Here is a 25,804-nt window from a genome sequence, read left to right on the forward strand (position 1 = left end):
TACATGGCAAACTCGAGGAAAAAAAAAAGCATCTCTTGCTGTCCAGCTTTTATTTACAAAAACAGTAACAATGGGAAATGCACTGACCTCCTACCACAAGTAGCATTAGTTTGGCTGCAGGAAGCCTACTGCCTTATCTGCAGAGTGATTACGTGGCCCCAAACTATACTGCTAAGGTGGTGGTGTTCTATATATCTGTCGAACCACCGTGGTGTACACTTCACTTGTTTTAACTTAAAACCATTCAGCTTCTCCATTTAGTTAAAAAGGTTCTGCATGCTCTCGTGCAAACATCCTGTGCACTTCGATGAGTGCACATTACTAGTACCATTTATTAGATCACAAAGAACTGGCTGTTGTTGAGAACCTCGGAAAACTGATTCTCTTTCTCTACATCAACAATACACAGGAAAGTACTACGCTGCTCTTCGTGCTGGCACTCCTCTGAAGTGAGAAATTATTCATCTTGGGGCTGAACATCATTTCGGCTTCAAACAACATTTAAGAGTATTCATACAGCCTCTCCTTTGCTGTCATGAGATAGCTTGCTTGCTTCATTTTACATTAAAGATACTGCACTTCAGCGATGTTTAACAGTGTCCGATAATAACAGCTCGCCAAAAAAATCTAGCATGGCATTATTCTGGAATGCAGTTCAAAACAAAAAGATCGCCAGAAGGTTAACACTAGTGCCTCTGCTCTTCAACTGGCAGATGTATTCAGCAGTGTAAAACAAAACGCGTTAACAAGACACTTCTTCACATCTTTCGGTTTCCAGCAGCCATGTGAGTTGGCAACGACTGTTCAGATTTAACAGAAACAAAAAAAAGGCTGTAACGTCGTGCCACTGCTTCCCGACATTCAGTAAGAGTCCTAGTGAAAAGTTGGACGCGGTCAGTTGATGAACAGCTCTTCTGACTTGATGCCTCCCGTCGACAGTGTCTGAGTGCTCGAGCTGACTAGTGTGGGGGCCATGCCGTCCAGCCTAGAGAGCGACGACGTCCAGGGGTCTTCGGTGGTCTGGACGCCAATGTCCCGCAGCACGATCCGAGTCCTCTCTCTCTCGGCAGTGATTTCCGCTGCCACCATCTTGGCTAGTCGTAGGAGCATGCCATCCTGAAAGTGTTCAATTGCTACATATAGCCGCAAAAACAGCCGACTCCAAATAAGGACCCTTTCAACATGCAGGTCTCACTGGCCAAAAGCAATAAGAATTCCAAGTCCACATCCTTCCCGCGCAGTCCTAGCTAGTTGAAAGAAGAATGCTTTACTGCAGTGTAGTTCATTGTGATTTCAAATTCTGCTCACCTAGATTCGACTTATTGCACAATGGCAACGTGTAGTATATGCTACAGCTCAAAGCAACAGACGCACAGTCCAACAGTAGGTGAGTAATGACTAGGTTACAGTTCTACAAAACTGTACTCTAGATCAAATGTGTTGAAACAGAGACCCTCCATGCATTCCACATCTGCATGTGTCCCAACTAATTAGGCTGGTCGTATACTTTCGGATTCTGATGTGACACCCACTCCATATTTTGCTGTTCGGGCTACCTACCACTCCTGAGGGAAAGAAACCACCAGCGGAACAGACTTGCATATAATTAAACGAGTTTTTTTTTTTTTTTTTAACTCGAGGAGCTTGCATTTGGCAGGTCTAGACGTAAGTGCGCTGTGTGTACAGTCGGGGACAAAAGTCTCCGGGCCACGTGTTCCTCAAACGAAGCTTACAGCTCTACTATCAGACAGCGGCTGGAGACCGCACTTGTGGAGATGAAAGAACAAAAATTTAACTTCCACAAGTGTGGTCTCCAGCCGCCGACTAATAGCAGAGCTACCGGCTTCTTTAGAGGAACAAGTGGTCCGGAGACTTTTGTCCCCGACTGTACTAGTTGTGGCTTGGCCAAAGCTAGCCTGGACCCTGCAGATAGGTCACTCAGTAAGTCAGTTCCGTAAAAGAAAGTGAATTGGATGTGACAGTCTAGGGTAGTCAGTAAGCTGGTAGAAATAATAAATTCAGTTTTGGAAAAAGTCAGCTGACGAGCAGCATTCTTTGAGCAGTCAAGAGTTGCCAAGGGAATGCAGTGATATTCTCTATCTCTGTACTACGCACATCCGTTGGCTCTCATTTCAGCTGTTCCTCAACTTCGCCATGCATCAGTTCTGCAGGCCATCGTAGTGCGAATACCTTTCAGCCTAACATGCCTATACAGGACAGTTCGATTGCTCCCATAGTTGTCGAGTTACTCATACTATTTAAATAATGCTCCAAATGCAGTAAAGTTGATGTAGTACTGGCCTGAAATTTAGAAACTGAGCAACACCAATGGCATCCCGCATGAAAGTGGCTGCAAAGTTTCCTTCCATGACGCAGCGCCAAGCTACTGATTACAGAGCGTTAGGCCTACACTTGCTCTTGGAAGCAGGCACTTTTTTCTTTTTTTGCAGCAATTGCACATCTTATGTGCCTCATTCTGTCAGAGCTTGCAAATACCACTGCCACACAAGTACAAGAAACGCATCAAAGTTCAATGGATCTGTGTCCCCTTGATACGTTCCCGGTTCATGCAATTACCCTGTTCATACGCTCAAAATCATGGCCATTAAAAATGCCCCACAGAGTTACTGTGTTCTTCACCCGGTTAATATGTTACCGGATGACACAATTTCCCGGCTACTACTCTCAACAAATTCGTTTAGCGACCAACCGCACGTATACAAACGCACATGTGGGCCAAACATGGGGCACGTGGCGTGAAGAGTTCAAACACAGCGCAGTCACCCACCGTGGTGGCTTCTCTGCACTGTCTAGATGCAAAGGGGCGCGTTATAATAAATAGAAATAATAAATAAAATAATAAATAATAAGAAATAAAAAGGCGCATTAACGTACGAGCGGAACGTCCTTGCGGGAACACAACATGAAGAGAAATGCAGGGGTTTCAGGGCAAGGGGGCGAAGTATGAGAACTACAGCGATGTGCTTACATAAAAGCATAGGCGCACGCAGGGTTCTCCATTGGGAGCCAAATTTCCCTGCAGCACCCCCCCCCCCCCCCAAAAAAAACTACCTACAACAGCACAATATGCACTTTCTTTCATACAGTGCACTTTCTGTTTTTTAACTAGCCACGAAATAAACATTGAACAGTAACAGCTAAGTGGACTGAAGCCACCGCTGCCTACAATTTGTAATGAAGGGTGTGCCTGTTGTGGTGGCTCAGTAGTTAGAGCGCTCGACTACTGAGCCAGAGTACTCGAGCTCGTACCCGATCGTGGTGGCCACGTTTCGATGGAGGCAAAACGCAAAAGGCGTTTGTGTGCTGTGGGATGTCAGCGTGAAAGTATTCTGGAGACCTCCACTATGGCACCTTTTTCTTCCTTTCTTCTTTCACTCTGTCCGGGTGTTCGCCAGATATGTGAGACAGTTACTGCATCATTTCCTTTCCTCAAAACCAGTTTTCAATTTATTGCCATTTCACAACTGCAAATGAAGGCTAGTTTTTTCATGATGAGTGTGCTGTCACTGTTATTTTGAGTGGCAGAATGATGACGATTTGATTTCGATCGCACAAGGGCAACTGTGGCCAAAGAGCACCGTGGCACAAGGTATTTTTGGCCAGTGCAAGGCGGGTTCAAGGACCTACATTTTCCAAACATTTCGCGCCAAAGAAGCCGAGCACAAGGCCAGGCGCAAACTTTTACCCACTGAAAAACTGGCAGGCACCTAGCGTCACTGGGAGTCAAACCCTGCACCACCTGTATATAAGACAGATAAACTGGCAGAATGCATTTCAGACTTTCGCCAAGGGCTTGGGGAAGGTCGCTCACAGAACGTGCAGCAAAGTGCTTGCATCCGTTTCGACAAACATAAGTATATTATCGCTCTTTGCACTCTTCCCACGTCATATCTTCCACCCCATTTCCGGCCTTCTCACCCTCTCCCTTTGTTCACCTTTTTTTTTTTTCTTCTCTCCTAATCCCCTACTATCAGTTCTCTGAAACCATGACATTCCTGTTACCCCCTCCGCCCCACCTTTTGGCTTTCTCTGAACTCGAGCCATTCCCCCCCTCCCCCCCCGCCTTGTCCTTCCTTGGAAATGCCCCCCCTTTTTCTTTCTCCTTCCAGGGTCAGCCTATTTTGTTTGCCTTGTTCTCATTTCCCTGTACCACGCTGACTAATCCTCTTATCTGAGTTTTTCAGGTCCTACAGCGCCTCCCCCCCGACGCAGCCCCTTCAAAGCCTTTGTTCATTACACACCCCCCCCGGATATAAGTTTTTCCACTATTGCAGCTTAACGAATCAAGATTCACCTCCCTCCCCTTCCTGACACGCATCCCCCCTCTCACACCACTTTCCTTCCCCACCCCCGGGGCCTTGCTCCTCGGAGCGAAGGCCCTATTTAATCCCTGCCAATGATGAACGCTTTGCCCAGACGAAGACAAGTCCCCTTGTCGAAACGTTGGCTCAAGCAACCTGAGGTTTTCCCCTCCCTTGTTCATTTTGTGATCGCCAAGTACAGTAAGACTACACACGAGGACTCCACTTAAATGCTGCAACAGAGCCAGGCAGCTTATTTCCTACCACATCTGAACAATCAAACCTCACTAGGGATAGTGCAAAACTAACATATTCCATTTTGCCTGCAAGGTCCGAAAGCTTTGCTATACCCAACCTCACTGCATTTGCACCAGATGTTCAGAGTCTTCTCCTCGCTATGACTTCAGCGCGTCATTCACCTAGACACACAATACACTGCAGTGTAAAACATAATGGACTGACGTAGATCCAGACTCGCTAAGTTCAAACTTCTCGGCTCATCAACATAAGGTGTTTTCAATCTCCGCATAATTCAAAGAAATTTTCTATCACCTTCAAGTTCAAACTCCCGAGATGACTGTACAGTTATGGATATAAGTGAACGTGATGTGGGTTTGAGGAAATCAAATGATTTAGATGCAGTTGGCTAAAACGGGTTGATGAAAAGCAATCAAAAACAAGTGTACATGCGTGCTGCATCCACTGCTATAATACCGGCGGACTCACTAGCAAGACAACGTGAAATTAATTTTCTCTACGAATCCGCATCCCGCAAACTTCTGTCCTTGACCGTACGTGGGCCCAGCAACACAGCCATCCTGGCCACTGAAAGGAACACTGAGAGCAACTCCATTAAAATATTTTTCTTGGAAAAAATTGATTCTCAGGCTCTTAATGGGTATGGTGATGTGTGTCCAGCAGCAAAAGACTCAATTATCAGCGAGAAAATTGGATTTAAAAAAATGGCTGGAGTTCAACGTGGCTTGAACCTAGTTATACGAGCGAAAGCTCTGTTAAGCAGTCTCCACTGTCTCAAATCAAATGTCAAGGTCAAAGGTCAGGTATCCAATGGTCATAGTCATATGATCATGTGGTCATACTATTGTAGCTTGGGCCATAACACTAAGCAGTTAAGTTCGGTTTGACTTTGTAAGGCACTGGAGGTCCTTGTTGATGTGGTGCCCACTGTCTCAAATCAAATGTCAAGGTCAAGGGTCAAGCTCAAAGATCAAGGTCAGCTACCCAATGGTCACGAGGGTGCTGTTGCGGGCTAGTTGGTTGAACATTGTTAAAAGGGAACAGCGCAAACACAGGAATGTACAACACAGGTGCTGTGTTGTACCAGTGCCTGTGTTATACATTCTTGTGTCCTGTGTAACAATACCCAATGGTCAGTCATATGATCACATGGCCATACCACCACGCAGTTAAGTTCGGTTTGTCATTGTGAGGCACTGAAGGTCACTGTCGCTGTGGTGCCCACTGTATCAAATCGAAGGTCAGGTACCCAATGGTCATAGTCATATGATCACGTGGTCATACTACCATAGGTAGGGCCATACCACCGCACAGTTAAGTTTGGTTTGACCTTGTGAGGCACTGAAGGTCATTGCCTCATTCACATCGAAATTGGAAGTTTTACTCCGAGCAGCAGAGCTTTCACTCTAAAATCTTCCCATCAGTCGATTCCAACTCACGGAGTCCTTAGAGAAAAGGGTGGGTTGTCACAGTGTTCAAGTGAATGGTGGTGAAGTGTAGCCTCTGTGATCCGTGCCCAAAAATCAGTGTCAATGCACACATTTTACTTGCGTGATCGGCAAGCTGTGGTGTCACCTGCGTTTTGTTTTTAGTACTTTTTTCGTTTATAAAAGCTGCAGTTTTAGTTCCGAGTGGTCTCTGTGATTAGAATACAGCAGCCTATCAGTACAGGCCAACTTCTATTTCTCCCCGGTGTCTCTTTAAACATGCCTCAATGACTACTGCGGTACAGAAGCTGACACTGAGTTACAGTTACCACCGGAAGCTGTGTGGCAAAACAACACTTCCATGGTGAATGGGCTCTCGCATGACAGCGATAACTTTTGGTCAAAGGGGTGACAAATGAGCATTTATAAATGATGGCGAATAATTCTCAAGAGTGGATGCTAATTAAATGATGAGATTATGTGAATAACGTTTGAAATCTGAGACAAATACATGCCTTTAGCTGCAAATATTGTAGGCAAAACCGAAACGAAAAATACAACTCACATCTGCTTCTGATGTAAAAGTCGAAGTCTCTGGAACGTCACCTAAAATAAAAACAGATACGAAACAAACATAAACATGAAAGAAGCAGACACTAAACCTTCCACCTGATAAGAGCACAAGCAAAATGAAACAGTATTATTTACAACTGTCAGATGCTTTGAATGTGAGATGCATACTAAAGAGACTAATGCTTGCGGATGAGACACATTAGCAGAATAAATGTACATATCTATAAAACCTGCTTAAGTAACAAACTCAAGGGGAAATAAAATTAAAAATCAGACACTCTTAGGAAGCCTGTATTCCCCATGTCACTTGTCCATCATCCTCTCTGGTTTAGAGAAAGCATGCATGTAGTTTTAATTCAGAGCTATCAAAACAAGACAATCTGTGCTCTGAAAATCTGAAGAAAGACATGTTCGTTACCTATGACCTACGTTGTTCCCAGCCTGAGGGTGCTTCCCTGCGAGGTGGCTTGAGTCCTGGCCTCCCCTAACTTCTATGCCTTCGCGTGCACCTCTGAATGTTCAGTAAAGCCTAGACGGAGGTACTGTAGTAGCTAACTTGTATGCCACAGGTGAAGAAAAGGAGAAGATACAGCAAAAAATCTTGCATAAGTCAGAGCAAAGAACGCATGCACAAAAGCATCCAAGTGCAACAGCTAACACCTGGAGCTCTTGTGAGGGTGGTGCCCCATCATGCGATAACTTCGCACCCACCACTGTTACATCACTCACACCCCTGCTGTCATTACTTCCCTTTCTTCATGCCCTACTGCAAAGACATACACAAGAGTCAATATCTTGTATGTGTGTTTTCTTTTCCTCTCTTCCTTCTTTTCTTCTCTTCTTCCTGTGGTTAGAGTAGCTGGCTGACAAGCGCACTGTGCACAGGTTGTAACCTTTCTGCCCAGCCGCGTGTTCACCAAATGCAGCCGGTACAGCCAGCGATGACAGCGCCGCCCACCGGCAGGTAGCAGCCACCATTAAGGCTGGTTATAAATATTCATTCAGAACGACGGCTTGACATCGCCGCTATGGCGCAGTGGATTGGAGGCACGTGTTGCGTATTGAAGGTCGGCCGTTCGACTCCGCTCTCTGTACTGTAATTTTATTGTTTCTTTTTATTTCATTTTTTAATTCTTTTGCCTTTTAGGTTGCAAATCGTGATGCTTAGTGGCATATAACGCCGTTTAAGATTTTCAAAAGATTTTCTGCATACTTTTACACAGATTATTCAGAGCGCTGGAATATCAGTTTTGAATTTAAACTAAATATTACATAGTTAGTAACAATAGGTTGGTATAGACTTTTAAGCATTATTTAGTGATTTATTATCCCTTTTAGGTAAGCCGTTGTGACAATCTTCAGCCACCGTGATCCATTCACCGTGGTTTCAAGCCTTGTGGCTGTACAGGCTGCAGTTGGCGAATACGCCGGCCATCTCCCTCTGCAGCATTGCTCTTTCTTTTCTCCTGTGCAAACAAAGAGTATTACACGCGAACTGAATACCGATATTACGAATTAGCAGCTACCGTAGGACACATAACAGACATATCAAACACTCCACTACCAAGTGTACCGCTGCTGGGATGGCAGGCGGCAGGCTTCGCCGCATTAAATGACCATAATGGTAGTGCAGCAAATGTACACACCAAAGTTTGCGCTTTTTATCTTGCACTAGTTCACATATATCGCTCTCGCCAACAGCGCCACAGGAGATATAGCGGCGTGGAGGTGGTCAGCACGCGTTCACACGTCTCGCATCTGTCGAAAGCGCCCCGGAAGTAGCAGCAAGGATGGTTGTAGCCTTGCAGTAACCATCCTCCGCTCATGTCGACTGACGCACAGGCGGTGAAAACAGCGATAGCTTTTACTCTGACATACCACTTATCACGTGGCACCGCTGTAATGTGGAGAAGCCACCCTACGAGGAGTACGACCTGCTGCCACCGCGTCTGGCAGTGCTGTTCAGTGAAGGCAACCTAACTGGCGCTTGTTTTCTTGTGGCCTCTGTTATTACCGTGAGTGCGTTTGAAACGGTGCTAAAGCTTCGGAAAAGCTATCCCCGTTTCCTTAGTAAGGATTGCCTGAGTTTCCATCCCTTCACTGAATAAACAGCGCTTCTCTTGCGTGCGTTTTTGGAAAAAAATTTATATTATGAATCTCGGCTACTTCAAGCTATTTAATCACTTTTTACCTGTCCGCAATAACGGCTCAACTGTATTATTATTATTACCATAATTAAAGTGAGCTCTGGATGTATATAATCTATTGCGTTACCTTTTCTCTTTCCCAAGAATACATGCTCAATATGATTAATGTGAGCTCTAGATGTATATAATCTATTGCGTTATCTTTTTCCTTCCCAAGAATACATACTCCATATAATGCCAGGAGCTTTTTTTTGCTCATGAGATAAGGCAAGTGGAAATGTGATCATTTGAGTCCTATGATAATCATGCACGAAAAAAATTGGCCCATGAGTGCGGTAATGGTGGAAACTGCCACAGGTACTTCTCCACAAAATGATGACAAACACACTGGCATCTTGCGTTCACCTTCACTAGCAGTTTCGTGCTAACCTACCATGCTGTAGAGAGGACACAAGCCAAAGATGTGAGCTGACCGCTCAACTTATGCACAAGCCCACTGCCTCACGCTTTCGCTGCTTTCAAAGATGACTGAAAACGCAGAGTGGCAGCAGACACAGCAATGTTACGCACCGCAGGCCTCATTTTTTGTCCGGGGAACGCGCAAGGAACGTGCGGGACTTGACATTGCTGATGGTGGCATGTCAGCAGGGATGCCCGCCACTGACACGGAGCTGCTTTTTCTGCTGGGCAACACATCCTCAAAGAGTGCCAGGTCAGAAGGGGCTTGGGACGGTGTACGAGAAGCCTTGCCTCCTCTCTCACTACTCAAGAAATAAAGAAAGCATAGAGGTGACCCCAAGATGAGAAACTGTACGGTAAAAATCTTAAAAATAGCGTGCACTTGAAGCGAAAGCAACTCAAGATTGCACCAACAGTCGCGTCACCTGCAGAAGCAGATAAACATGTACCTCCAGTATAAAGATTTTAAATCCACGGTACAGCACTTGGTTGTGGCCTTTTTGCAGGTACGGTCCTCAAAATGTACCGCTGTCAATGAGTGTGTTCAGCTACTAATAAATAGATAAACAGAATTTTGCTAGAGAAAGAATGATGGCACAGTCTATCATTAAGAAGGTAAAACGTCTGCCAAAGAGAGAAATGACAGCGTGCAACCTGGCATTGTGAAAACAGAAGATGCTTTGCTCATTGGGATAAAACATCGTACTGTTTTGGTCTCGCAGTTGGCCTGTGCGAGAGATCATTTTATTTACTCTGGCCAACACAGCCAGATAATAACATAGAACATATAGTATTTTACAGCACACTCTGCCAACACGGCCTTTCTGGGCAGTCCAAGTGGAAAGAGACCATTTATTTTCTAAGGTAAGGCACTGAGGCTTGCCTTTGTGGTGACGCAACAGTAAGTACATAATATGCCAGCACAGCGAAGCAGTACATTTAGCACCAAAGCTCGAAATGACACAGCAGAACCGTGTTAATTCGAACCTCGCTAATTGGAATTTGACCAGACTCTTCGGTTCTGTCAGCATGAAGCATATAAAAAAACGACTCCCTTCAATTCTTCCTCCATATGTATTAAAGGACTTAATGGTCTCCTCAGATTATGAATTATGAGTAAACTGCAGTTCTCAGGTTGCACTAAGGAAGAAATTCACTAGAAGAAAAACATGTGACATCCTGTACAGGTGCGGTCTTAAGTAAATGAAGCATGCTATTCTGTTGTAAGTGCAATCACGCCTTCCCTGTCTGAAATGAAGAAACGTTGTTTGTTCGGGAGATAGGGCACTAGCGTCCACTACCAATGCGCACAAACGATAGCTGGAAGTTTCAATTACGCAACTTGTGAAAGATGTTAGATGGCAGTAGCATGTTCTGTTTACTTTTGTCTGCACTTATACAAGAAGCAGCAGATCACAGTGTAAGCTGCTTGAAACAAATTCAAGCAAAAACAAACAAATTCGGACAGAGCAAGTCATCCTCTATACATAGCTTGCACCGACGTCACAGCAGCCGTTATGGTCACAAACCAGGAGCTCTGTGACAAGGTTCGCATTTCTATAGTCCGCTTATCAAAACCTGTTTTGGTCTGCACTGAGAAAGCTACGCGTGGTTCATTATCATGGTACCCATGACATCATGTGCAAGATATATATATAAACACTCATAACTCTTTAAGAATCATCAATGTAAACGCAAAATATGTTGCTCAGACAAATAGTACTTCGGATATATGAACTCTTTAACCGCGAACCCCGACCTGTACTCGTCATGGGAGACTGTACCAGTATCAGTGTTGTGCTACTCCCACTGCCAAAGAAGAGTTATGGCCACCAATTCAGTTGCTTACATTTTTGAACACTACACGTAGGTAGCTGTCCATAAAAAAATGCGTTTCGCACATCTAGAGCGCGTATCAAGCCTAACAACAGTCATTTCATAATGGCATCACACATGAAGAATGCCAGAGGCGGCAATGTCCTTAGAAAAAAAGCTGCTTCTTGGAGCAGTTCTGACAGCAGCGTTGCTGACAATCGAGAATTTGTTCCCTACAGACTCTGACTTTGCTTGTGAGCTGGACACAGCTTCAGATGATGACTAGAGAGACGGCGATGACGACGGTGAGACGATGGGTAGTGCACGTTGACTATTAATGATGAAACCTAGTTTGTGTTAGGATGAAGCAATGTCTATGCACTTTGTAGAGTGTTAGAGCGCATCAGATCAAATAAATACAGCGCATTCAGTATGTTATAACCCATTACTTATAACATGCACAGAAATAAAGCTGTCCTCAAAAGCAGGTTTTTCTTTTCTATATTTTTGTGTTAATTCTAGCCAGAAACCAATGAAGAAACATTTTTAGAATTATAATTACATGAAAAAAATTTGGAATTCTTTATAAGATCTGGCGATTTGGGCGCGTTTTTGGGAATTAATTTTCTGGCTAAAGGGTTATAGTGTGACCACATACCACTGCCATGAAAACAACTTTCTAGTTTCGCTTGGTGCCCGGATTTCCTGCAGTTTGCACTGAATGAGCAGAAGCATCTGTCTCCACTCAAGCAAGAGAAACACCCTTCATCGCCTTGCCCACCGTCCCTGGCTACATGCTCCTTTCATGCACATGTCATGTTACGGTGCATGCACTCAGTAACTCCTCAAAATTCAATTTTTAGAATGTCCAACCCTAAGCGAAACACTTTAGGCATGTTTCAGTAGCCCTCCATTACAATACAAGATTAGTAAAACATTTAGAGCGAGTAAGTACAGAACACTGCATTAAAAGATGCAGACAATCATTACACACCTCGAGCAAAGGAGGTATCTAAAGGTGCCACAGACTTTAGCACACTGACCTATTAAACAAAGTCACACAATCGCAAACTTAGCCGTGGCTGAGTAACTACATTCAGGATTTCTACACCTCAGCTTTCCTATTTGGCAACAAGTGCATGCATGTACAAAACTGAAACCATGCTCATTTACTTACACTTCTGTCTCAAATTCTTCAAAAGGAGCGGAGCTGCTTGCCGCATGCCCTTGTGTGCGGACCCTTTGATCGAATTCGTCAGGACTCAGCTGTGGAACCCCCGTTGGCCTCTTTCCTAGCCAGACAAGATCACAGTGCACAATTTCCTTTCTCATGCCACTTACACCAACCATATAATCAAGGTTCACTGTGTCTCCTTCCTGAAGCACCTCATTAAGGTCACCTAAGAAGAGGCTTCCATTCTTGTAAAAGCAGTCGCTCGTGAACTCTATCTTCCTAGAGGCCCTGCGCTCCTGCACTTCGCATGTTCCAATGCACTCCATGCTCTTCACAATAGTAGCTTTAGCATCACTGTATATTGAGACAGACGGCTGGCTCTCACGGGATGAGGAGGACACGTTGCGGACGGTGTCCTCTTCGACGAAGTCCCACCCCGGCTCTTGCTCATTGTTGGCTGCTGGTTCCTCAGTACCCACAACCTTGTTCGTAAGTCTGTTGAAAATGGCCTCACTATCACTGACATGCGGTGCTTCCTCGGGCCTCTGCCCTGTCCACACTAGGGTAGCGACCCAGACATCATGCTCGGCTTCCACGGCATCAAAAGACACTTCCTGGCCATCACAGACTTCCCAGAGAAGGTTTCCGACTTGCTCGCCGTCCTGGTAGGTCACATCTGCCGTTGCAGAAGCCACAGATGTCTGATTTGGCCCAAACTTTACACTTCCATTGGTCTCCGAATCCGGGTAGAAGAAGCCCCGTTCTCCAGATATTTTCCGCTTTGCTTCCCACTCCGATGAGGCACATAGAAGATTCAGCTTTCCTTGGACAGAAATGTCGCTAGACCCTCCCTTAACTGATGCCATGTCCCAGTCAGGGTAGCCCGCTGGTGACTCGTCAATGTCAGCGTCACAGCTGTCGCCCTCATTAAGCTTCTCCTGTAGAAGGTCTTGGATGTCAGATTCATCGTCGGACATGAAAACCTCGTTTCCACTTTCATCGTCTGAGTCGAAGGCCCCGTGCCGCCCTCCGGAACGGTGGCTCAGATAGACAGTGGTGGCCTCCCATTTTACCTTGTCCGATGGTTTCTTGCTGGGCTTGGCATTGAAGCGCACTTTGTCATCGACAGTGAACACATCCGGCAGGTTCTTGATAGACCTGCCCACCGACTTGTCCACGTTGTTGGCGTGGAAGAAAGCCCGCTCCCTCTGGTTGCGGCCGAACTTAATGAAGCCGTAATTCGCCTTCACCGTCTCTATGACGCCGTCCTGATCGACAAGCTGCGACGTCATAGAGGTCCTGCTTCCGCCACCACTGCCGCTGACGCTGAGCGGAGCTGGCGACGAACAGGTGGACGAAGGGATCCCGTTCCTGGCGCGTACGACACGGCTGGCCCGGAACCTCGCCTCACAGTCCTTGGGTCCCACCTTGGCATCCAGGATGACAGGGTCGTTAACCTGCAGCCCCGACGACGGCAAGTTGGTGTGCTCGGCGTTCTCGAAGGCTTGCACGTCGAAGTACACGCTGGTCTTGATCGGGTACTTGACTGCGATGAAGCCGTAGACGTTGAATATACGGTACACGGTGCCCTTGACATTGGTCAAGCAGGTGACTTCATCGTCGTCCGTGCCGCGGTCCGAGGTCGAAGTGATGAAGCTCTCCATGCTTCCGTTGAGCGAGGAGGTCGCCCGCCGGCTCTTTGTGCGCACGTACACGTTACTCTGGTTGCGGATGACAAACACCTTCGGGAACTGCTGCAGGAAGATCTTGAGGGACTTGACCGAGCAGCCGTACTTGGTCCTCAGGTCAGACGGCAGCTGGGACAGGTGGCCGGTCAGCTTCTGGAGCGAGATGCCTTGGTTTGACTCAACTCGCTCCTTCAGAAACTTCACCATAGCCTCACTGGAGTTGCTCCTTTGCTTAGACATGGCTTGCGCGCTGAGGCAAAGCGACAGAGCGAGGAGAGACACAGTACAGCGGTGAGCAGGTGCGAAAGATCGGAAGGAGATTAGTGCAGAAAGAAACGGCGAGAAAACGCGTTACGTCAGAAGAGCGTGCATAATTAACTGTCAGGACCACAGAAAAGGAGACCTACAATCGAGAAGGTGAGACGCATGCCAAACCAAAAGCATTACCGAAAGCGCAAGCGACGCGCATGCATTGCATGCATAAACATGCATGCGGCATGCAAACGTGCACCGCAGCCGTTGCGACCAAAGTTTGTAGCCCGCGCCGCGTCGAACCTCGCCCGTCTCGCCGGCCCGACGTTAGGCCACGCACAAGCACGAGCAGCGGACACGAGCAAGCCAGTCTGACAGCGCGATCCAAGCATAAGGTGTTTCTTACCCGTGCACCGATCGGCCCTCGATGCAGTGACGAGTATCATGAACCCTCTGAACCGGGGCGGGAGTAGCAGGGTCAGTTTCAGATCCCGGCCGCCCGCTGCCGAGAAACCGGCCGCTTGCTGATCTCCTGTCGCAGCTCGGCCAGCGGCTTCGGCGATTGGCGCGCTCCTTGAAACGGATACAGCTGACTCAGTCTTTTTCCGGTTGAAGTGAGCGCTTAGTTCTGCCTGGTAGCTGCGGCGCTCGGCGCGCGGGAGCGCGACCAGTGCGGCTGCTTGATAATCGTGGTGGAAGTTCGCGCAACCCGACACGTGAGGTAACGGCTAACAAGTCCCATCCAGCGTTGTATCGTCCAAGGGCGTCTGGAGCCGAAGTAGTTGCCGTGAACTTCGTTCTTTCCGACTTTGCTATCGTGGCGCCGTGGTGCCACTGCGCTCACGGCTGCCCGATGCGTGCGACGCGCGCTGTGCGAGCGGCCGAAAGCTATCAAAAGTTTGAAGGTCCTTTTTTTTTTTTAATGTCCCAAAGCGACTCGGGCTATGAGGGACGCCGTAGTGAAGGGCCCCGTAAATTTCCACCACCCGGGGTTCTTTAACGTACGCTGTCGCACAGTACACGGGCCTCTAGAATCTCGCCTCCATCGAAATTCGACCGCCGCGGCCGGGATCGAACCCGCGTCTTACGGGCCAGCATGCAGCCGAGTGTCATAACGTGGTCATAACCACTGAGCCACCGCGGCGGCTTATCGAAGGTTTCGCTTTAAAAGGCTGGCATATATAAATCCTCTTTATTCGTCCGAGGAAAGGTGCCTTTCAAGGGTAAGACATTTGTTGCTGTAATGACAAAACATGGGATTCCCGACAGTAAAAGCGGGAGGGGGGGGGGGGGGGGGGGGGGCGTTTCTGCCTCATATATGTGACTTCCGGCCGATAAGATACAGCTACATGTAACTCTTAACTTACACGTGACGACCTCCCATAGTGCGTGGGTCCACACGTGACGGAGAGGCAAAGCCGCACCGTAAGCCTGTTTCAAGAAAAAAAAAACAAACAGATTTACTTGTTCTTATTTTTAAATTTTTACTTTGAACATACTGCTAGCCTTCTTCGAGGCTGTTGCAGGATTGGGTTACAATCTGATGGTTTTAGACAAGCCACAAAGAAAAAAAAAAGCCACCAGCAAAAAGGAACTTCACACAAAAAGAATGCGAACATAGGAACATGCGGAAAAACACATGGTGTATACTGTCTAATAAAACAAGTATACAGCATGGAAAATAAGATTTCCTAACAGGCGGTGCATACAATGTCAGAGTATAATGGTTCAAATAAACAACTGTGACAGGTTAGAAAGAAAACTGCTCAGCCATTCAGAATTAACATTCTCGGGTAACATATTCCACTCCCTGATCGTTTGCAGGAAAAATGAATAACGAGAGGTGTCAGTATGAAATTTATGCTCCACTAAATGCTGCGAATGTTGTGTGCTGGTATTTCTTTTAGGTGAAGGAAATAAGTAAAGCGCGGAATTTATTTTTACAGCACTGTTTAAGAGAAGAAAGACGAACTTCTGGCGCGGTTACTATCAGTGGCGAGACTTGCTTTGCTTTAGAGCTCGCTTGGAGAGTCATTGACTTGGCTTAAGTGTAGTTTTATCTGATGTTCTTCCTCCCGCCGGCGCCTTTGTTCCTCTTGGGGGTGGTGGTGGTGGTGAAAACTTTTAATTTCTGAAATAGAGTTTGGGAGCCACAGAGTGGCCCCGCTACATGGTCGGCGTCCCTAGTCCGGGACACCGCATGACAATGCCCCGTCTCTAGCCCGTTTCACCAGAGCCCTTTGGGACTCAAGCGAGGAGCAGTTGAGAAGGGCAGTCTCCCATGCCTCTCTGGAAGGGGTAGGGGAAGGGGGGAGGTGGGGATTTTGAGTACATGCCCACACCATGTGGAAGATATCACAGGTCTCCCCACAGTGTGGGCATCGCCCATCCGTGTTAGGATCGTAATGCTTTAAGATTGCAGGACAGAGTAGAGTACCTGTCTGCAGGCGCCTTAAAGTTCGCTCCTCCGTCTTACTCAGCCCCTTTGCAGGGGCCGGGAAAAGGCGGTGGATGTCGCTATAATGCGTTATAATTTCCTTGAATCGCAGCAGCGGCTGGTTAGTCTCCGAGCCAGAAGAGCTGGGATGAGGAGCCCGGTGAGTAAGCGCTCGGGCAGCCGCGTCAGCGGCCTCATTACCTCGTAAGCCCTGGTGGCCAGGAGCCCAAATGATTCTTTTGGGTGTTGGATCAGTGGCAGTCCGTCTTAGAATGCAAGCAGCTAAGGGGGAGATCTCCCCTGCCAAGTAATGATCACATGCTTTTCGGGAGTCCGTAATGACGATTCTCGAATTGGCGTGGGCGGCAGCAAGCGCTATCGCTACTTCCTCGGCTCGCATTGAATTCGGGGCTCGAAAAGAGAGTCCATCAACGTGCATTTCCTGGTGAACGACAGCGGCCGTGTAAAATCCCGTGGGCGATGGGCCTGCTACGTCTACATAATATACACCTGGTCGGGAGCCGTGTTGTCTCTCAAGAGCCGTGTGCAGCTGCCGTTGCGTCCCCGCAGCCTAAATAAATTGTTTTTTGAGGAAGAGAAATTGCGCAGTATCTGTCTCACATATCTCGGTGGACACCTGAACCACGCCGTAAGGGAAGGGAGGAAGGTGGGAGTGAAAGAAGAAAGAGAGAAAGAGGTGCCGTAGTCTCTGGAATAATTTCGACCACCTGGGAATCTTTAACGTGCACTGACATCGCACAGCACACGGGCGCCTTGTGCGTTCCGCCTCCATCGAAACGCGGCCGCCGCGGTCGGGTTCGAACCCGGGTACTCCGGATCGGTAGACGAGCGCCTTAACCACTGAGCCACCGCGGAGGGTCGGCAGCCTATCTGGGCCGGCTTTGTGTCCACAGCGTCGGTGAACGCTGTTGTGCCAGAGCTTCTTCTGCACAAGCTCCTTTCGCTGGCATGTTGAAGCCAGGCGACGAGCTCATCGGCCAAGCTCAAGCTCGAGCTCACCGCGTTGCCCAGCGCCCGATGGCAACTCGCCCAAACTTTCCCACGCTTCCATGCTAGTGAGGACCGCCGCCGATAAGTCACCCTCCTGACGGAGTAGGTGACGCGATTGTCGTCGACCACCGAGGCTATAAAAGACGAACCCGGGTGTCGAAGAGAGTAGAGAGCGAGACGCAGCGCTAAACTGCCATGCGAAATTTTTATTGAAGAAAACCGGTTTATACTCAGTGTGCATAAAAAAATGATGGTCGATTTGTGTATTTAGGCCAAATGCGAATTAGGTGCGATAGCACTTTCGAAATTCCGAAGTTTAAGGGGTCAAGGAGATATTGCACAAAACAAATATGTGGAGTATGGAAATGAGACCACCTTTCATTGAAATGCGTCCTAGGCTGAAGAAAAAAGGCCAAATTTGAGTCATGAAGTGACGAATCGCCGGTTTTTACAAACGTCTGGACAGCTAAGAGCCGAAATATTGAGGGCAGTGATGGAATCCATGCCTCTAGGTACAAAACATAATTAGCCACAAATCTTAGAAGGCCCAGACAGAGGCGCAACGCCTCCCGCTCCAAGAGAAGAAGGGGGCGAAGTTTATACGCAGATGCTTCTGAGAACAAGGCACAGCCGAACTGTAGTACTGGATGGACTTGCATTCTATAAATCATCAGAAGCGAGTGCCTTGTCATGCCGGAACGAACGTTGCTCAGCCTGCGCAGCATACCGACTGCTCGGACTCCTTTCGCTGTGATCTGCTCTATATGGGCCCGCCAGGAAAGTGAAGGATCATAAATTACTCCGGGATATTTGACAGTTCCCACTTGAGGAATTACACAGTGCCGACAAACATCATGTCATCTGTATACACATAGGTTGTCGCCTTATGACCGCAGGGAGTACTGCTAAGTAAGAAGTTGAAAACAACAGGGGAGAGGACCGCCCCTTGGGGCACTCCTCTCGCTTGTCGAAATCTGCCATAGGGAACACCGTTCTGGAAGCAGTAATGTTCTCTGTGAGCCAGAAATTCAGAAACCCATGCCTCAAAGTAGCTCGCAAGTCCTATAGCCTGCAATCGTTGCAACAATGTCCAATGATCAACGATGTCATAAGACAGACAAATCTGGAGTAACAAGGGCGGCGTATTGCTTTCGGCGACGAGCTAATTGTATACGCGGCTTTCCAGGTCGGTATGAGCACGCCACATTGAGCATCCTGGCCTGAAACCTATTTGGCAAGGGTTCAGCAACCCATTCTATGAGATGATTAACATTATTCGGCTACGCAACACCCTTTGAATTAACTTTACGAGATTCCAAGTTGAACTGGCCTTAAGTTTTCTAACACGTAACCGTCTCCTTGCATTTTAAGTAAAGGGATAACCTTCGCCTGACGCCTCATTTGGAATCCATGGCCCCTTAAGAGAGTAATTTATAAGCGCTTATAAGCCGTCGGGAAATTCTTCTAACAAAGTTCTAATCATAGAAGAAGTGACACCATAAGGGCCAGGTGCCGCAGGTGGATGGAGGGGACACTGTTTTCGAGAGCTCAGTGAGGGTGACCTTTTCGAAATCGTCCAATGTGACGACAAATCTTTGCGGAGAAAGAAGATCCGTAAACCGAGGCTCAAGGCTCCTGCCTGTCTCTTCTAAAAACTTAGCAAGTTCAGCCGGGGTCTGAACTAGAGAGACTGCGTTCATGGCGGTCGGGATTAGTTTCCTTGTGTTTAGGTTACTAAATAAAGCACGCCTATTACCAGATTTAGAAAGAAATTCCTAGTGTGTTGAGTACCGTAGAACTCTTTTGCACGAGATAGGGTGCGCTTAAACGCAGCCGCAATGAACTTATAATGGATCCAGTTTTTGGGACACTGATTGTAGAAGTTTCTTCCATGCTGCCCTTCAGCACCTACAATCTGGAGTGCACTCTGCGTTGCACCAAAACACGGTGATGTTCTCTCATTTGCCTGGACCAAAAACTCAGATTTTTTTTTTTACCTCCGTCCAAAATTGAACAAATGCGGATGGCATTGTCCCCACTTTGTGGATTAGATAATGCTTGAAGATCTGATTTAAGGATATTTTTAAAGCTTTTGTAATTCATGAAGGTGGGCGCCGATGGCCGGTAGGAGTGGTCATTTGGCACGCTGCCTGGAAACTGATCGGAAGGTGATCACTATTGGAGGCGCAGTAAACTACCGCCCAGTTATTCCAGGAAAGAAAAATGTCAGGTTTAATTCTGACCGAGGCTGGCCTCAGACAAATGTGGGAAGACCCGAATTTAGACTCATGAGGTTATTATCACAAGCCCATTCCCACATGTCGCCGTCTACGAGGATGGCACCATAGGGGCCGCAGCCACCCTCCTACAGAGGCTGAGGGCGCGGCTATCTCCTCGGTGCTCATACATGCTACACAAGATCCCAACGTCACTGAAATCTGCACCGACTCCCAAGCTGCGTACCGTCACTATCAGCAAAGTATTATCACACAAACTGCCCGACGCATTCTCGCATCAGGGCACACGCTTACCAACAGGGTTTATGGTTTATCGGGGTTTAACGTCCCAAAGCGACTCAGGCTATGAGGGACGCCGTAGTGAAGGGCTCCGGAAATTTAGACCATATGGGGTTCTTTAACGTGCACTGACATCGCACAGTACACGGGCCTCTAGAATTTCGCCTCCATCGAAATTCGACCGCCGCGGCCGACATCGAACCCGCTTCGTTCGGGTCAGCGGCCGAGCGCCGTAACCACTGAGCCACCACGGCGGCTGCTTACCCAAGAGACAACCTTCACGTGGGTTCCTGGCATGCCTCGATCCCCGGTAACCAGCGCATTCATATTCTGGCTCGAGAACTATCCCTCCGGCCTCAGAATTCAACACGCGTTATATGCAGACGACATTACAATTTGGACCACTGAGGGGAGCCTTGGGGACATGGAGGCCCGCCTTCAGCAGGCCGCTTCCATAGTCGATGCGTATGCTATTGACTGTGGGCTCCAATGTGCTCCAGCGAAATCAGAGCTTTTGCATGTCAGAGCGAACCCAAAGGATAGGACAGCAATTCACATCTCTCTGTCAGGAGGTCCTATTAGAGAGGTGGAGGAGCTCCGTATTCTGGGCCTTTTCATTCACCACAGACTTAGACCGGACTCCACCATTCTGAAACTCAAGAGAGTAGGCGAACAGGTAGGGCGCATGATCCGCCGCGTTTCCAACAAGCGGGGTGGTCTGCGGGGCAGGGACGCGCTTCGGCTCGTCTATGCCTTCGTGACTAGCCGGACCCTCTACGCCGTGCCATATCTCCGCACTACTAAGCAAGACGAGGCGCGAATAGACGCCGTCATCCGCAAGGCAACTAAGCGAGCCCTGGATCTCCCGGTGGCTACCTCTAATGCCAAACTCAAGGCATTGGGGGTGCTAAACTCCTACCAGGAGCTGCGGGAGGCCCACCTCGTGAACCAATACACGCGGCTCATGCAGACGGCCCCTGGGCGCCGCCTGCTAAACCGCTTACACATCCAACACGACTGCACTCCAGAGGAGGCGGAGCGTATCCCAGTACTGTGGCGCCATATGCTCTGGGTCTCCCCGCTCCCCGGTAACATGGACACCGACATGCACGTAAACAGGCGACAAGCGCGGGCTCGGGCTCTTGAGAGACAACACGGCTCCCGACCTGGTGTATATTATGCAGACGTAGCAGGCCCATCGCCCACGGGATTTTACACGGCCGCTGTCGTTCACCAGGAAATGCACGTTGATGGACTCTCTTTTCGAGCCCCGAATTCAATGCGAGCCGAGGAAGTAGCGATAGCGCTTGCTGCCGCCCACGCCAATTCGAGAATCATCATTACGGACTCCCGAAAAGCATGTGATCATTACTTGGCAGGGGAGATCTCCCCCTTAGCTGCTTGTATTCTAAGACGGACTGCCACTGATCCAACACCCAAAAGAATCATTTGGGCTCCTGGCCACCAGGGCTTACGAGGTAATGAGGCCGCTGACGCGGCTGCCCGAGCGCTTACTCACCGGGCTCCTCATCCCAGCTCTTCTGGCTCGGAGACTAACCAGCCGCTGCTGCGATTCAAGGAAATTATAACGCATTATAGCGACATCCACCGCCTTTTCCCGGCCCCTGCAAAGGGGCTGAGTAAGACGGAGGAGCGAACTTTAAGGCGCCTGCAGACAGGTACTCTACTCTGTCCTGCAATCTTAAAGCATTACGATCCTAACACGGATGGGCGATGCCCACACTGTGGGGAGACCTGTGATATCTTCCACATGGTGTGGGCATGTACTCAAAATCCCCACCTCCCCCCTTCCCCTACCCCTTCCAGAGAGGCATGGGAGACTGCCCTTCTCAACTGCTCCTCGCTTGAGTCCCAAAGGGCTCTGGTGAAACGGGCTAGAGACGGGGCATTGTCATGCGGTGTCCCGGACTAGGGACGCCGACCATGTAGCGGGGCCACTCTGTGGCTCCCAAACTCTATTTCAGTAATTAAAAGTTTTCACCACCACCACCACCGGCCTCAGAAGATCGGACAACCAAACCCATGCAGGAAACCTCGCGGGCTCTACTCACATACCACCAAATCACCAATCACCACTCATTATAAGAACAGCCGCCTCACCCTCCCTCCACCTCACCATACACTAGGTCCAAAATACAGCTGGCGACAACTGAAGACAGACTGCGACATCTCATCTTACCTCCTTCATCGTTACCACCCTACCTTGACCTTCCCACTTTGCTCAACATGTGGAGTGGCCAAGGCCACCCTCATACAGTATACCTGTAGGAATGCAAAACCATGGCAGTCCCCCCCCCCCTTCCCCATATCCAACCCATCCCCCTCCTCATGGGAGGCCGCTCTGCGAACTGCTCAACAAGCTGGCCAAACATGGCAAGTGGACAGAGCAGAAGGCCACCCTTGAGGACGTTGTGTACTTTTTTAATGAAGTTGTTCCTCCTCCTCCATTTCATTTTCTCTCTCTCCTCGTAGGCAATGACGAACTCGACGACGAGGTTACGAATTGTAAACGGCGCAGACTACACATGTACAAATAAGCGAGTATGAATGTTTAGCCTCGGTCGCATTGGGACGTTAAACCCCCGTAAAGCACACCGTTGATCAGAGAAGTTTATTTGTACCTTGGAGCACACAAGGGACAGCCGTCCACTACAAAACAGAAAAACACATTTGTGTCATCGCTAATCGTAGCAATCACAGGTTGCACTGCCAACGCAGCTCCTGATTGCTGAGGCCATGCCACTAGATGGAAATCTCGAAGTTCAACTGCCATTTTGGTAAAACGCAGCGGTTCTTTTAAGAGATTCTTGAGCGTTTGAATAAACATTACTTGAAATATTTTTGCATCTCATCTTGTACGTCAATCTTCAAGTTAAGGTTTTTATGCCTTGATCTCTTTACCAGAAAAAGAACTAAGTGTTGCGGGGTAATAGACAAAAATTGCCTCTACCTCGCGGTCGAAAAATGACAATTGGAGCTTTCTTCTCTCACTCCCTCCTTTACCCCTTCCCTTACGGCGTGGTTCGGGTGTCCACAGAGATATATGAGACAGTTACTGCGTCATTTCCTTTACTCAAAACGAATTTAAAATTTTCTAGCCCTCCACTACGGCACCTCTTTCTTACTTCTTACACTCCCTCCTTTATCCCTTCCCTTCCCTTAGGGCGCGGTTTGGGTGGTGGTGGTGAAAAACATTTATAACGCAATAAATATTTACAGAGAGGTGATTGGGGTAGGCCCTATTGGCCCTTTCCCCTAACAATACTAGGTGGAGCCCCTATTCCGGGGCCCCATTGGCAAGCAACGCCGCCCGCGTCCGGTGAACCAAGGCCTTTTGGGTCTTTAGGTCCTGACAGCCGAGCAGGGCCGCCTCCCAGTCCTCTCTGGTGGGGTTGGGGTTGGCGGGAATAGATGGGTTTGACTGACACGCCCAAACCATGTGGAAGGTGTCAGCCACCTCGTCACAGAACTGGCACGCGCCATCAAAGGATGTATTGAAATGTTTAAGCACCGCCGGGCACAGTACAGTGTTAGTAAGAATTTTGATGAGGAGGCGCTCGTCAGCGCGATCCAGACCCTTACAAGGGGCCGGGTAGCGCCGGTGCTCCTCCTTGTAGTAATTGGTGATTTGTTTGAATGTAATGGCCAGATTGTCTGATTGGGAGTACCCTTCCAAGGACAGGGAGATAGCCCGGGGAGAGAGTGCGCGGGCGGCCTGATCGGCCTGTTCGTTTCCCTGGAGTCCCTGGTGACCGGGGGCCCAAATCAGGTTGCGTGGAGTTGGATCTTCAGATCGACAGCTATATTCCAGTATGCGCCAGGCAAGCGGGGGAGCCCAACCCAACTCGTAGTTCCGACAGGCCCCTCGCGAGTCGGTGATGATGTGTTTCGACTTGGGAGTAGTGAGAGCAAGAGCAATGGCAATCTCCTCCGCGTGTGTTGCGCTGTAGGCTTTGAAAGTGAGCCCGTTGACTGTGTTTGTGTTGTGTACGACTGCGGCCGTGTACCACACCCCGTGGTGTGGGCCGGCAACGTCCACGTAATACACATGTTGTTGGTTACCATAGTATCGCGCCAACGCTTCCGCGCGCGCCTGGCGACGACCGCTATGGTCTTCTCTGGACATGTTGCGGGGAAGGGGTCGGACCCGGAGGGCGCGTCTCCAGGGTGCTGGCACTCTCTCCCTTTCCTCAATATGGTAGTCATGTTTGATGTGTAGCCGGTCCAAGAGGCGGCGACCGGACGTGGTCTGTGCAAGACGCGTGTATTGGTTGACTAAGTGGGCCTCTCGAAGCTCCCGAAATGTGTTCACCACGCCCAAGGCCAGAAGTCGCTGGTTGGACGTGGGTGCCTACTGAGATGTAAGATAGTATTTCCGTTCCTTAAAAAGACGTTTCCTTAGGACCGAAAAGGCTGGAGTAACTGGATCTCTCCTCTGCGGACACCTCAACCGTGCCGTGGGTGAAGGATTGGATGATGATGAAAATATTTATTGTAGTACAGGTAGAGGGTGAGGAAGAGGTGGTGGCCTGCTGTTGGATACGTATCCTCAATATTTTGCCACAGGGTAAATGCATAATTGAATACATGGACAATCAATGCGAAATTCAGGCTTTTTATCTGAATCTTCCAGGATACCAACCACCCACTCTAATATATAGTTTCCCACAGGTGTGCATGACATTCGACCTCTAGACTCGTTTTACAGTTGTAGGTAACAAGTTAATTGTTGGGGACTTCAACTCGCATCTTGTTTCGTGGGGGTTTAGAACAGATCGCTGAGGTACACACTATAGACTTCGAGCGATTTGTCCACCGGGCAAGGCGTCGTGCCGAACGGGCGATGGCGTTCCATGGACTCCCTGGCAGCGCTGCAACTCGCTTGTCGTGTTCCACTCTTAAAGGCGAAGCTTAAACGTCCTCCATTTTTTCCCCGTTGCGAGTAAGCGATTTGTGCTAACAGATAGTGGTAGACGGAGCGCTTAGGTGGCCGCCTTTCTAATAAGTACATCAGCTCGTTGCGTTTTCGTGAGCAAGTGATATAGAAGGTGACAAGTCAAGCGGCTGGTGATGAGGGCGTCTGACATATTAAGGATTTCCCTCTCCGACAGGCCGTGGTTGCGTGTGGCCACTCTGCGGATAAGGCCCGCGATTTGTTTGGTTTGCTTGCCTAGGAGTTGTACACAGAAGGTTGCATCCAATGTGTCTTTTATACAGAGTCCAAGGACCTTGAGTCTCTTGACCAGTGCTATGTGGTCGTCGTGCATTCGGAGGTGCATGCGTGGATCTCGGGATGGATGGAAAAAACTTTATTACACAAAAAAAAATCTTCCAGCGTGGTCCCCTACTTTTCCAGGAGTCCACGGGCTTGTGCTTCACGTAAAGCCCGATCCACCAGTCATTTCTGGCCGGCGGGCTGAGCGGTCCGTAAAACAGCCTCCCAGGAAGAATGAGTGGGATTGGGGATGGGGGGTACTGCCTTTGTGGAAGGACATTCCCAAAGGTAGTGGAAAAGTGTGGATCTGGGCACGCCACAGGTGATACAATCAGGAGGAAAGGTGGGGTGGAAGCATGAGAGACGGTGGGGCGAAATAAAGCAGCCTGTCTGTAATTGTCGCCATGTGGCGCTGGATAAGGGCGACAAGGTACTGTGGGGTGGTGGCAGTGTCATGCGGCTGAATTTGTAAAATGTGATTTGGTGATA

The 25,804-nt window shown here is 48.6% G+C and overlaps 1 protein-coding gene across 3 annotated transcripts; it reads right to left on the reverse strand.

Annotated features, from left to right (window-relative positions):
- Positions 1–33: 33 nt before the first annotated feature.
- LOC149327838 (uncharacterized) lies at positions 34–14,653 on the reverse strand. Of its 3 annotated transcripts, none has more exons than XM_089563672.1 (5): positions 14,522–14,653; positions 12,179–14,016; positions 9,298–9,488; positions 6,573–6,613; positions 34–1,116 (listed from the first exon to the last, which is right to left on the reverse strand). In XM_089563672.1, exons 2-5 carry the CDS (start codon positions 13,837–13,839, stop codon positions 895–897), a joined length of 2,115 nt encoding a protein of 704 aa, XP_089419798.1. In that variant the 5' UTR covers positions 13,840–14,016; positions 14,522–14,653; the 3' UTR covers positions 34–894. The 3 variants fall into 3 exon arrangements, with proteins under 3 accessions (XP_089419798.1, XP_089419797.1, XP_089419799.1); XM_089563671.1 differs by having other exon boundaries at positions 12,179–14,113; positions 14,522–14,647; XM_089563673.1 differs by having other exon boundaries at positions 12,179–14,013; positions 14,522–14,633.
- Between the last annotated feature and the right edge of the window lie 11,151 nt (positions 14,654–25,804).

Source organism: Amblyomma mixtum, chromosome 10, assembly GCF_055824585.1.
Source record: "Amblyomma mixtum isolate Tamu chromosome 10, ASM5582458v1, whole genome shotgun sequence".
NCBI lineage: Eukaryota > Metazoa > Arthropoda > Arachnida > Ixodida > Ixodidae > Amblyomma > Amblyomma mixtum.

Coding starts and splice junctions, on each gene's coding strand:
- LOC149327838 (XM_089563671.1), bottom strand. CDS start 14,103: ATGTCTAAGCAAAGGAGCAACTCCAGTGAGGCTATGGTGAAGTTTCTG. Junction 9,489..12,178: donor GAAGAATTTGAGACAGAAGT/GTAAGTAAATGA, acceptor TTTCTTGAGTAG/TGAGAGAGGAGGCAAGGCTT. Junction 1,117..6,572: donor CTTTTACATCAGAAGCAGAT/GTGAGTTGTATT, acceptor GAACACTTTCAG/GATGGCATGCTCCTACGACT.